The sequence below is a fragment of the Gorilla gorilla genome, chromosome 3 (genome assembly GCF_029281585.2).
Source record: "Gorilla gorilla gorilla isolate KB3781 chromosome 3, NHGRI_mGorGor1-v2.1_pri, whole genome shotgun sequence".
Taxonomy (NCBI): Eukaryota; Metazoa; Chordata; class Mammalia; order Primates; family Hominidae; genus Gorilla; species Gorilla gorilla.
Window position 1 is genome coordinate 23,548,795 of NC_073227.2, and position 13,727 is coordinate 23,562,521.

The 13,727-nt window shown below is 41.4% G+C and overlaps 1 protein-coding gene across 1 annotated transcript in view; it reads left to right on the forward strand.

Moving 5' to 3' along the window:
• The first annotated feature begins 377 nt into the window (after positions 1 to 377).
• The window catches only part of C1QTNF7 (C1q and TNF related 7), a 106,479-nt gene continuing 93,129 nt past the window's right edge, over positions 378 to 13,727 (forward strand). Inside the window, exons 1-2 of the mRNA XM_055385685.2 lie at positions 378 to 526; positions 775 to 855. Coding sequence (XP_055241660.2) covers positions 843 to 855 — 13 coding nt within the window. The 5' untranslated portion in view covers positions 378 to 526; positions 775 to 842. The remainder of the gene's footprint in view (positions 527 to 774; positions 856 to 13,727) is intronic.

The window sequence follows — 13,727 nt, forward strand, 5'->3', positions numbered from 1 at the left end:
TGTAACATTGGTGACAGATCAAATGTCAGGAGATTTATTCAGCCACAGACACTGCAAAGTAAGCATCTCCTCTAGTTTATGATTCGTATGTAAGATAAAGTTTAAAATAAGACCAATGCAAACATCATTTTAGGTAATTCCCCTTTTGTGAAAAAAATGCATATAATAATTCCGATTTTTCATGCAGATAAATTAGGCACAAATTGCATGGAAATAATTCTGTTAGCAAAAGTGATGTTTAAACATAATTTCACTAGCATCACTTTTCCATAAGTTGGGGCATAAACTTTCCTGTGTACTCTTTTTGCTTCCAGTGAAATGATATCATTTGGTCTTTAGGCATCACTTTAAAAGGCAAAGCAACTAGAAGTAACATGGTAAGAAGAGCAATGGATAAAAGAGAGAAAGAGAACTGTTTAGATACCTGAGACTCCTGCTTTTCATTTGCCTCAGTCTGGGGTTTGCAGAAGAATACTACCCACTCGTACTTGTTCTTAACTAGTGTATATATTAAGCTCTTTGAAATGTGAGTATTATGGGAAGGATCGCAGTTGCTTTAAATTATAGAAGTTGGCAAGTCCCTGGGAGAAGGAGTGGGAGGTTGTTTAAACTGAGAAAGACAGTTGCAAAACTTCGTACAACAGCATGAGCTCCAAGCTTCAAACGCATTCTCATGCTCAGACGAGCACTTTATTTTTCATCAAGTTATTTTTTGCATTGTTTTGGAGCAGCTTCGAATAATAAACACATATTTCTGCTTTAAATTTTTAATAGTTAACTACATTCATGGGACAACCAAAGCAAGAAAGCCTCATGTTTTGGGGGAAAGTTTGATATCAGCAATGTCCAGACAAGGTAAGCTACCATTTTCACTGCAGTTTTTCTCTTTTTCCCTCCTATTCGGCCTTCATCAAAATATTTCCTGGGAGAACTTAAGAAAGCTCCTTGTAAAGGAATGGGGGAACTTGTAAAAATATGTCAACAAATGATAAATCAGAGGTTAGAAAACCTCCGCAGGAGAGCGTTCTCCTACTTTCTATTCTGCTTGACGCATGAACCTCTGTAAATATCTTTCACTATATAAAAAATCCCGTTTGTTTCAGAAAATGTAAGCGGAGTCTTCAAAATCTCCAATCTGATGAACTTAGCATTTGTCAGTGTGGTGACAGGCTAACTTATTCCCAAGGTCAGCTTATCTATGTTTTCTTATCCCCTTATATGCAACTCAACTTCCGGAGCTGTGATTCTTCTATTAACTTGGAAATGTTTCCCAAGGAAGATTTTAATATCTTTCCAAAAATCCTCCTAAGTGCAGTTACTATGGCTTCTTATTAACTTGTTTTGCAGAATATATTTTTAAAAGTTAAATAAATCATTTGTCTTTTCCCTTGTAACTGACAGGGGAGGATGTTACAGATATTATATATCCTGGGAGAAGGAAACAGTTCAACTCAACATTCATTAATTCAAGTCACAGTCGGCTGACAATGTTATCTAAATAGGGTGACTTTGCCTTCTCAATTGTGCCTCATACACAGGTAGGGAGCAGCGAGGATAAGATATTTTCTTGTTTTTCTGTGCATTGGTCACTTGAGAAGTATCTTGTGCGTTGAGGTGGAGGGGCGTATAAATATGAGATGTGTTCCCTTTTTCCCTGAGAATGTCTCTGTTATCAGTATTCCCATCTGTCTGAGGCACAATTCCAGGTGCAAAAAACTAGATTGTCACAGAAATCTGCACATTCTTCCAGCAAGCTGAGATTTTATCACAGCTCCACATTCGTTCCTTCACACACACATGCGTGCTCACAGGCAAAGATTATAAAACCCTCTGGATTTGACAGAGCTTGAGTGGTTTGCAACATTTAGGTGACCTCAGGCTGCAAAACCCACTGGTACAGAAACATTAGCAAGGCGAATTTCTCAGCCATTAGGCCTGGGTGAGCAATTTGAGGGCCGCCTGGGACCCTGCTCTTGGGCTGAGAGGGCTCTGCCTTCTTGCTATACCAGTTCTTTCTCTGTTTCTGGAATATTTTTTCTGTCTGTGTCAAATTCTAGTTACATAAAGTGGACTGTTGTGGCTTCCTCTGCCTCATGGTCTCAATGATAAGAAAGGGATTAAGGTAAGAAGGACACTTTGCTCATTGCAAAGTGATCAGGAGACACCATTAGTTGCCTCTCTCCACCCATAGTTAGTGCAGCGAGTGACCCGCGACTGCAAATTCCTTATCCTTCTCTTTCCCAAATCTTCTTCTATTCTCCCTTTCCCCTCCACTTCTGTCTACACCAGCCTATAGAACATTAAGAGAGGGAGCAGTGGGTCGGACACACAATATTACTGTCTCCTTCCCGGTCCTCTCGGACCATCCCCAGGCCGGTCGGGGAAGCCCCCACCCTATTTGGAGTGGGGTCTCCGGGGCCCCACCCATGACCTCATCGCAGGCAGCTCGAGAGCTGGGATGGCCAGCGTTTGCATGGCGCCTGAGTGCACCCTGGGGACGGGTGCGGCAGAGAAATGCACAGTGTGGCATGACGTGACTGCTGAGAAGCCGGAGCGCGAACTTCCTCACGGGCTCCAATGGAGGCTGGCGGCATCTCTGGAAGTCAGGCCCGCCAGGCCCCACCCCAGGGCCCCAGAAGGCCCCAAAGAGGACAAAAACAAAAAGGCTATTAGGGTTGCTAATGAAGCCCAAGCCAGCTGACTCATCTAAGGCGCAGTCACTGGGGGGCTTTGTAATGAAACCTGGACAGAGCCCCGGAAAGGACAGGTCAGGGTTGTCCCATAAAGGGCGCTGATGAGAGAGGCCCACAGTGACCTAATCGCACCTCCTCGCCTTCGAGAGGCTGGGAGAGAAAGGCAGCGTTTGCAAGGGACAAGAGTGTTAACCAATGAACTGCCGGGAGTGTGGCAGCCATGCTGTATTAGCTTTGGGTGTGAGCCAGGCTTAGTCCACATTTCGGGCCACAAGTTTGTGAACCTGGACCTGAAATGCCCCAAGGTTAGGGATCAATGGCTGATGGGCTAGAAAAAGAGACCATGGTAATTCAATAAACCTTAACCAAGTGTCCACTCTGTGCCAGATACTTTATCAATGCTTTTTGAACGTGTCCTTGACAAAGACAGACCAAACATTAAAAACAGCATAGGAAAGATGGCAGGAACACAGAGGGGCTTTGCAAATCAGCCTGCTGAAATCAAAGAAAGCGTCCCACAAAGCTGTCCTTGAACTAGACCTTGAAAGATGAGTAAAATATCATGACAGAGCCAAGAGGGCCAGGGGTCCCCAGGCAGAGGCCAGCAGGCAAAGGCACAGAGGTGCAAAGAGCATGGATGAGCCCATAAGACAAGTAGCTTGGGCCTGGTGGGGCTCTATTCCCCGAAGTGTCTTGCAATGAACAGCACTTTCATGGGTTATTATTAAAGTAGGAGGATAACCAAAAGTATTTCCTGGTCAGGCAAGTTTTGGAATGTTGAAAACTGTGCACCATGGTAGATCAGCGCTCTGGCTTAGGGGTCACAAACATCTGGCTTCAAATCCCAGCTCTGTTCCTTCAATGATGTATGAACTTCCGCCCATTCAAACAATTAGTTTCTTTATCTGTTAAATGAAGATAGTAATCACATCTATCTTCTATGGGCATTCTGAGGATTAAATTAGAGAGTCTGTGTAAGGGTCTACTATCAAAATGCCTGACATATAATGAGAGCTTAGAGAATGTTAGCTATTCTTATTAGCTATTAAATGCTGATTTCTTCACCTCAGTAAGTGTCACATGTTTTAGTTGGCTAATGTGTGCACTGACTCCCGTGATCGGGTTATTAATTAAAATCTAATGTTTTCCAAACTCATTTGACAATGAAACCACTTTTTCTGAAGTATCACATAGACCAACGCATGCTGGAAAATGGTGAGGTTGAGTTGTCCTGGTGAGTTGAGGCCACGTGTCCTTTGAACATTAAATCAATGTTTCCCAAGATTTAATTGAAATGTACTAATCTCCACCAGTCACTTCACAAATTCTCTTCTGTATTTCTATGAAACAGAAGCCCAACAATTGGGATTCTCATCTCTAAGAGAATTGACTTTTTTTTTTAACTATGTTCAACTTTTAGGAGGAAAAGTGTCAGCAAAGCAAATTCTTTTCAGGATTTTCACACTTGGAAAGTCAGCCTTTGCCTAAGTTTGAGGACCTACTGTGGTAAAGGACAATGCAATAGGGACAGTCCAGAAGAAAATATCATCCTAACTTCAATGAGCTACCAATTGAATGGGGAAATAAAATGTGCATTCCGATATCTAAAATGCAAAATTAGATATTGCAATTTAGAATATAAGAGAATTCACAGTGAGTGGGAATTCAAAGAAGACAAGACCACAGGTCCCTGGAGTAATACCAGTAATTAATCACATTCTTGGACACTTACCAGATACAAAGAATTGTGCCGACTACAATAGAATTAACCCACTTATATCTTACAACCAGGTCACAAGGTGGGTGTAGACTTACCCATTTGGCAGATGAGAAAACTAAGCCCCAGAGAAATTAAGTAAACTGCCTGCAGTCTTTCAGGACCTAAGTGGCAGAGTAAGGTTTCAAACTCAGGTCCATGTGATTCTCTGTATCCCTTACCCAGGGAAGACTCCTCAGAGGAGGTAACATGCAATCTGGCCTTAAAGAATAGATAAGGATTGGTGAGAAGGGCCTTCCAGGCAGAGAGGAGAATATGAGCAAAAACACAGGAGACTGAGAGAACAGCGTGGAAAGTAGCAGGAAGGCTTCCCTGCAGACAAAGTGCATGCATATGGTGCAGAAGGAGATAAGCTTAGAATACTTGGTTGGAATCAGATCACAGAAAGCCTTGAATGCCAAACCACAAAGTTTAGATTTTCTTTAAATGAAGTAATCATTTAGGTTTGTAAACAAGAAAGTAACGTGATGAAAACAATGAATTGGATGAGTAACCAGTGCACAGCTGTGGCAGAGACTAAACTTCCAATTAGGAATCTAGATATGTCCAGGCAAGAGACAGCAGCAGTGGTTGCTCACACAGCTGTTAAGGAGTGGAGGTGCACATTTGACCCAATTAACATCAAGACTTTGACCATCTCAACAGTCTTTCAGAATGACAACCCTCAGGCCTCAGTAAATCCAGATTCTACATGGACCTCAGTTTAACCCCTGTAAAATGGGAAGGGTAGGAGGGGCTGGTTGACCTCTGAGGTCTCTCTGACTTCTCACACTCTATGAAGATAACACTCTAAGCACTTTTATAGAAATCATAAACTATACAGTTCCCTATTCGATCAGCAGGTTCCAAACTTCTCTTTCATATCAAGCAGGCATATTTCCAAAAGAACATCAGGGTCTACAAAATTTTATGCATTTACTGCTATAGCAATTACATAATAATAGTATTGGCACACAATGATTAGGGGAGGGTGCATTTTTATATATTCCTTCAGGAGAAACTTTTTTCCATCCTCCTGGCTATCTGCCTTTTGCAAAATTCAACTGTCTACCTCTCATGACTGAGAACTTTTTCTGCAGTTTGTGACATATGAGGATCTCACAGTGCTGTGAATGATAGTTATTCATTAGGTGTCTTATGATCTTCTGCAGTTCCCAAATAGGTGTTAAGCTTTTAGAGAGCAGAGATAAATTTATCTTTAGATTTTCCAATGCCTTACAACTATAGCAGGTCTGAATTTTATAAACACAAGTCTGCAAGAAATGTTCTATTTCTTTATTTTCTTGAAATCAACATAAATCTGATTCCAAGAGTCTATGCCAGCAGGAACTTTAGTTTCTTACATTATTTAGGCTCCTACCTCCACCACCTTTAACACTAAGGTCAGGCAAAAATCCTGGGAGGCATTTCTTCACACCAATTATGCCCAGTTTTGTCTTGTAAATGACCTCTCCCTTTGGAATCCGTGTATTCTGCTTTCAAGCCCTGCTTGGGGACTAGAAGTCACTGTCAAGGCCAAGAACCTGGTGTCTGAGCAGGACCAGGCAGCCCTCCCTTCTGAGGTCTAGCCAGGCAGGGTGACGATTTCTACTTCTCACAGATGCACCGACCCCCAGTCTTTCCAGGTGTGAGAAAACCTCCCATCAAGAATGTCTCATTCCCCTCTCCCCAGCATATACTCTTGGGCTTGGAATTTCTGAAAAGAAAGCAAGTGTTGTTTTCAATAAAATTCTTCCTGTTCTGCAAAATCCTTGAAGCAAGGAAATACAGAACGCTGGGCAACACTCGTGAAATGATAAGGCAGAGGTGAAAAACAACACATAAATTAATATTTAAATAAGGTATTCTGTCACTCAGCAAACAGGTGTTCAATAATCATCAGCAAAATAGGTGGCCAACAGATGATAAAACAGCTTCTTCAAAGTTACTCAGTTTGCCAGTGGAGGAGGCATATATTATAATCAGATTAATAGTGTCTTTTTGTTAAGTGCCTACTGTGTGCCATGACTTTATATATACTGTCTCTTTGTCCCTATTGTTTAGATGAGAAGAGGTAAGCAGCTCACCTAACGTCCTATATATACTAAGAGATGGAGCAGATGTTTAAACTTATATAATGCCTGTCTTTAAAATCTGCGCCCTTTCCACACTGTCACAGGGACTCTCAGAAAGGATTTTTCTATTTTCTGTTGCTAAATGCAATCTGGAGTTCTACTTTTGACTAATCCTTCAGTCATTATTTCCAACTAAAGTGTATTTTAAATAGAGAATTTCTTAATGAAATTTATTTTGCCATAAACATAGAATGGCTTTGTTAGATATAGTAACGAACCCAAAGAATGGTTTATTACCCCATCTCACTGCTCATCTGCAAGGTTGTGGGGTGAGAAATAAAGCACTTTGCCTAGGGTCAGAGGGTTAGAAGACAGCTCAAACTTCAATACATGTTTGTCTGTCTTCTGTCTCCAAGTAGAGGAGAGAAAATTGGTTCTAATTAATGAATCATTGATTCTAATTAATTAAGACGAATTATAGATTAGTATTAAATATTGGCAGTTTTAGGGCCTTCATGTGCTACCAATGATATAAAGCCATGGCTAATGTAGTTGCCTCAAAACACATCCTACCATATATACTATGACAGTATTTTGAGAGCTGTCATGAAAACATTCATTGGTGGCCTTTCCAACAGCTAACATGCCCCAAACAGCTTACTCTCTTAAATTGGTAATTTTTTCCATTTTCTTTCTTGCACCATTAATTTATGTAGAAAGACTTTTTATGAAGTCATTTCAATCCCATTCCACTCTAAAAATCTAATTTGACCACAGTGGAATCTTATTAAGGGATTCTTTGAATGTATCAGAATTACCAACCCATTTCATCACAGGTGTATCTGTCAATTTCCTAGATCATTATTAGCATTTCCTCCTTTCCTTCATAATAAAGACCATATTCCTCAACATGGCCCCAGGGGCCTTTGAAGGATCTGCTTCTTGACTGCCTTCCTTGTCCATCTCTGTTCCTACCACTCTCCTCCATATTCCCAATACCAACACGCAGTGAACTCTTCACTGTTTCTTGGGCATCCTTCTTCCTTATGCAACAGGGGTCTAAGGAATCTGAGTCCATTCTCTTGATTTTATGTGAATGATGTTGAACCATATAAAATTTCTAACCTTCAACCACTTTATTACCTACAAAAAAAAATGGCAACTTTATATGATCCCAATATAATCTAGAGATGTAAAGAAAGACTCTCATTTCTTGAAGACAATTTATGTGCCAGGCTCTTAAATATAATAAAAATGTGTTCATTATCCTCCTGTTTGTCCTTGGGGCTGAGACAGAATGGTGCCCAAATAGACTTTTAGAATTTATCCAAGCTACCAATCTCACCTTCAGCTTAAATGCCAGCAGCAGCAAAACACTCATACTTCATAAGGCCGCTCCTTCCATTAACATACCACTGGTCACCAGAATCTTACCCTTCTTAATGTCTTGCATTCTCATCTTTGCTCTGCTTTTAGAAGTAGCAAGAAAAAGTTATCTTTCCTCTGGCATTTTAAATGCTTGAAGACTCTCATCATCTGCCTTCCTGGCCTTCTCTCAGGGTCTTCCTGTGCTTATAGGGAGGACTTTCCCCAGATGCCCTGTGGTTCACCTAGGATATGCATGCCCTCTTGAAACAGGTATCCAGACTTGCTCACCAAATTTCAGATGATTTTCACAACTTGTGCCAACTCCATATGGATGTTCTGGGATGGATAGTGGCTGCCTGAAGCCCTGTACTGAGAAAGAATCTGAACCCTATCTGGAATTAGCAAAAAGGTGTACAGAGTTCACTTAGTGATATCTAAAGGAGAATCAGATATTTTCCAGGGCCACTCTACCCTGGATATTGCCTGACAGCCCAGAGTACATGGAACTATTACCCTCTCTAATTTAAAGACACTATTTTCCTTAATGCTAAATTTGCATCAGCTTTGCTAGTAAGCCCATCTCATAAAAAGACCAAGTAAAACATTGAGATCATTTCTTAAACTTGCAGTAAGGCCTGTTTTAGTTCATAGTTAACTAAAAAGTGCCAGTTCCAGCCCTAGCCCTTCCTGGTTGTGTGATCATGGTTAAGTTACTCTAGTTCTCTGAGCTCTGTTTGCTCATCATTGATAATGGTAATAATATATATCTGCTCCACTGGACTCATTGGAAGTATTAAATGAGATATATTTGCAAGCTAGAAGATAGTTACTTTAGGAGCCCGATGTATTTGGTGGGCCAGCTAATCTTTCTCTTTGCCTCTTTGCTATGGGGGATTTCCTCTCCCTGGACAAATTGATATCCAGTGGGGGATTAAAAAGAAAAGTACAAGCAAAAGGAATAAAAACACACTAAGTACTTAGTGAATGGAGTTGCATGTGGGTGTAAACATGTCAAAGGAGACAATTTCAGCGGAGATGAAAGTATTTCCACAATGCTGTCAAAGCAGAGTGACAAGCAAAGTCCAAACTGCCTCTCCCTGGCTTTCTTTGATTATTCAAGGCCTGGGATGTTCGGTTTGGAATGATTTGTACTTGCCATTTGCTCACACAATTCTACATTGCTGCCTTCATGCCTTTGCTAACATTCCTCAGGGATATGTTATCAGCAAGACATTAGCGTAGCTCCAGGCAATACTCTAAGTCAGGGGCTGTCATCTAAACCATCTGCAGTACCAAGCAGGAAATGCCCATCAGTAAATAGGCAGGGCAGAGACCCCAGAGACTTAGGTTGCATGCCTTACCTAAAGTGGGCAGTCACTGCAATGCATGGTGTCCACGGGGCAATATGGCCCACTGGTGCCAGGTCTTCAGATTTTTCAAGAAAACTCATACATCTGGACATTTTTATGTGAAATGTTTCTATTTTTAAAATCCTTGCTGTTTTTGACCTATAGAAATGGCAATGTCATATAGTTCAACCTAATATAATCTAGAGACATAAAAGGAATTCCCATTTTCTTGCTGTGTGGGAAACCTCAAGAGCCTTTGTCATTCAACACCTATGTCCTAAAGCAACATGAACAGGCATGCACAGTGCTCTACAGTAAAACTAGACAGCAGAGCACACTCACTACACAGAAAGCACGGTTGCAAGTAAACCCTCTTTCCATCCTCCCAACACCCCTAGAACGTGGTGCTAGGTTTATTCCTATTTTACACATGAGACCCAAAGCCCACCATCGGTTAGAAGTGACACATACATAAAAGAATATGTAATCTCCTTGCCAACAGAGCCAGTCTTCTTAAGCCTCTTGCCACACAGGACTTGAGGAGGAAATGTAAAATGTAAATTTCTGCACATTTCCCCAGAGTGGGGCAAACTGGGGTGACAGTGATTCTCCAGGCTCTTCTTGGAAACTTTAAATCTTCATTCCCCCTTGGCCCCTTCTATGGAGAATCCACACTCCTTCCTCTCTTCATCTTTTTTGTACACCCACCTCCTGCTCACTCTAAATTCTTTTTTTCTTTGCATTTCTTCTGCAGTATATAGGACCCCAGATAACCGAAGGGCCTAGCACAGTGCCCGGGATATAGTGGAAACTGCATAAATTTCAGTTGGCTCTTTCTACACAGGATTTGAGGCAAAATGAAAGAAATGTGCAAAATAAAGCAGTTTAAATGGAAACAGAAAAGCAAAGCCATGACATGAGGAGGAGGAGGAACAAAATATGTGAACCACAAGGACCAATCTGGTTATAATGATTGAGTGTGAAATTTCACTTCCTGGCAGCCAGACTCAGAGCCTTTGCAGACTTAAAGTGACCCATGTATTCTCTCTTGAGCTCTGGGTGAAGGACCAAAGGAGAGAAAATGAATTCCTTTTCTTTTCCTTGACCCGGGTCTTGCCTTGGAACCAATGTTTTTCCTCATATCTGTTTGATTTTCAGCATCCATTAATCTCTCACTGAAAATCCACTGCTGTATTGTACTCAGACTTCACTCAAATCCTATTTAGAAAGATGTTTTGTGTAGTAAAGAATACAAGTCTCATAAGGAAGGCAATTTATAGTTGAAGCTGTTGCTAGGGTGTTACTAAAGGAAATCTGTAACTCTTAGTTAATCAGAAAGCTCAATGAATACTGACAGAATCAAGCTACAGCTGGATGGTTTATAGGAGAAAAATATTAGATAAAAGGAAGGGAGGAAGGGAGGGAGGAAGGAAGGAAAGAAGGGAGGAAGGGAGGAAGGAAGGGAGAGAGGAATGGAGGGAGGGAGAGAGGAAGGAAGGAAGGCAGGCAGGCAAGCAGGAAAGAAGGAAGGGAGGGAAGGAGGAAAGAAGAGAGGGAGGGAGCGAAGGAGGGAGGCAGGAAGGAAGGAAGGGAAGAAGGAAGGAAGGGAGGGAAGGAAGGAGGAAAGAAGGGAAGGAGGGAGGGAAGGAAGGAGGAAATAAAGGAGGGAGGGAGAGAAGGAGAGAGGGAGGGAGGAAAGAAGGAAGGAAGGAAGGGAAGAAGGAAGGAAAGGAGGGAAGGAAGGAGGAAAGAAAGGAGGGAGGGAGGGAAGGAAGGAGGAAATAACGGAGGGAGGGAGGGAAGGAGGGAGGGAGGAAGGAAGGGAGGGAAGGAAGGAGGAAAGAAAGGAGGGAGGGAGGAAGGAAGGAAGGAAAAAAGAATTCTGAATTTTTCTTCACTTTTTCCTAAAGTTACTCATTTTCTTTCCCTGTAAAGTTACTCATTTTCTTCCCCTCTGTCACCATTGCCTGACCTCTGAGATCTGCAGATGAATTCCTCTCTCCATCTCTGGCCACTCCCTCTTCCCTCTCAGTGGAAATCTAGTCCTTTTCTTCTAACACTTTCTCCTGAACATAGAAATTTAACCATCACCACAAATTCTCTATTTTGTTTTGACCCAGCCCTTTTCCTTAGTTGGTTAATGACTAAGACTGCCATTGCTATATTGGACTGGGGACACCACATATTAATAGGGCCATTATCAAGCTGAACCAGAGAGACTGTGGGTGTCCAAGCAGATGAAACCTATTAAAATCAAAGCACATGAAGAACAGTTGCAGGACCTCAAGATAGCTGCCCCGGAGAAAGAAAAACTAATGGGAAATAGGAGACTGATTTCAGGTATTTGAATATCTCCTTTGGGTAAGATTTTTGAAGTAATTTCCCAAGATTTGATGTTAATTACTTAGGATTCTAATCCAAAGAGGCAACAAAATGTAGGCTGACTCTGAAGTCCCTATCAACTTGGATTAAAATCCCAGCCGTCAGTTTCCAGGCTCATGCCCTTGGGCAACTTCTCAACTCCATTTCCTTGCTATAAAAAATGAAGATAATAGTATCCATCTCATTGGAGTTTTTGTGAGGATTAAGTGAGATAATATGGTGCTCTAAAAATCACAGCTAATATTAAAATTGCTGTTTCTTTTAGGGAGATGAAACAGAAAAGAAAGCATTAGGTATGCAAACTATTGTTAAAATCATAAAATATAAGATTTTCTTTTCTGTCTTCTTCCGTCCTTTTCATCCTTCCTTCCTTCCTTCCTCCATTTTCTCCTCCTCCGTAGCCATCTAGCATGAACATACATTAGGTAAGCTTCCTAATCAAACACAAATTTTAGCTTTTCTTTAACAACACCATAGTAACAACTAAAACTGTATGTTGCCTTAATTATAAGATTTGCATCTTTTACTACTCAAAACAACATCCTAAACAAGGTTTGACTGAGATCCTGAAAAAGATTCAAAAGAAGCATTTGGCAAGTAGGAGAAACAGAGCATTGCAATATTACATAAATAAAGGAGAGTAGGAATTTTAGCCGTTTCTCAACCATGGCTGCACCTTAATGATCAACCAGGGAAAAGTCCCAAAGCCCAAGCGGCGCCCGAGACTATTACATCAGAATCTCTGGGGGTGGAACCCAGGTGTGAATAATTTTTTAAAGCTCCTCAGGTGATTCTAATATGCAGCCAATGTAGAGAACCACAGTTTTAGGGGAAGCAGTGGCCAATGGTGTGGAAAGCTGCAGAGCTGATGAGGCTCCATGCTGTGTGCATGACGTGAGGATATCTGTAACTTTCTAGACTTTACAAGGCTTTTCAGGAAAGTTGAAGAAATAGAAGTCAGGCTGTGAAAGGAAGGAGTTAGGGGCTAGGGCGAGTCTACACTAATTGTCACTTAGTCCTTCAACAAACATAGAGAGGAATCTGGAAGGAGAAAGGGAGATAGCTTGAGGAGTTAGCAAAGGCAGTATAATTTAGAGTATGGGAGGCCTACGCGTATTTGAACCAAAAGTGCATCTACTGTAACTTGAAAGTTTGCAATTTAAGTTTTGGAGAATGATGAGAAAATTTTGCCTCTACCCAGTAGATTTCATCTTGATGAGTTCAGATTCATCAGAGAATCTTGACCAAATATGCCCAAGCTGCAGCTTTACACCTCATTGTTTATTTCATTTTAACTGCTATTGATTAAATTTCCCATTGTGTGTCCAATATGTCATTTAAATACATCTCTTCATCCTCACAAAAATTCTATAAAATGGCTGCTTCCCATTTTAGAACAAGGACATTTTTCAGATGAAAAAATGAGATTCAGAGAGGTTTAGCAGTTTGTCCAAAGTCATTAAGTGGCAAAACCAGGATTCAAGCCTGGGTCTATATGACCCCAAGGCCCACGGTCTTTTCACTCTGCCACCATGGATGCAACACAAGAATTTAATCCTTGCAGAGCTGCATGCTCCCTCCAAAACCTGTAAAATGACAAAAGCTGTGTGCTGAAAGATAATGTCCCAACACCATGGCCTCTGAATAAAATGAATGAAAAGTGAAAATGTATCAGAGGGGGCAGCTAAAACCTCAGGTTGCAGAAGGGCTTGAGCAAGGTTCAGATTGTTTCACAGAGTGCTGGTGGGCAAAACAAGGCATAACAGCCAGAATCAGGATTGCTCATAACTGACATGAATCAGAGAATGCAGCATCTTGCACTAAGGGCTGTTGGGTTTTGGATAGGAATGGCCATTCTCAGCACTGTTCATCTCCACCATCTGCCTAACTCTTTCCTCCTTCCCTGGACATGTAGTCCTTGCCGACTGTTGCCTGCCAAATCATCTCACACACGCCAGCTCATCTGGCCATCTTTGCTGAAATCAAATCTCTACATCCTTGATTACTCCTAAAAACTGATTAGTGTCCATTTGCAAGCAATATTTTCCTCCTAATATATCCAGGTATGTATGACCCAGAGGGCTGCTTTGATTTCTGGAATATT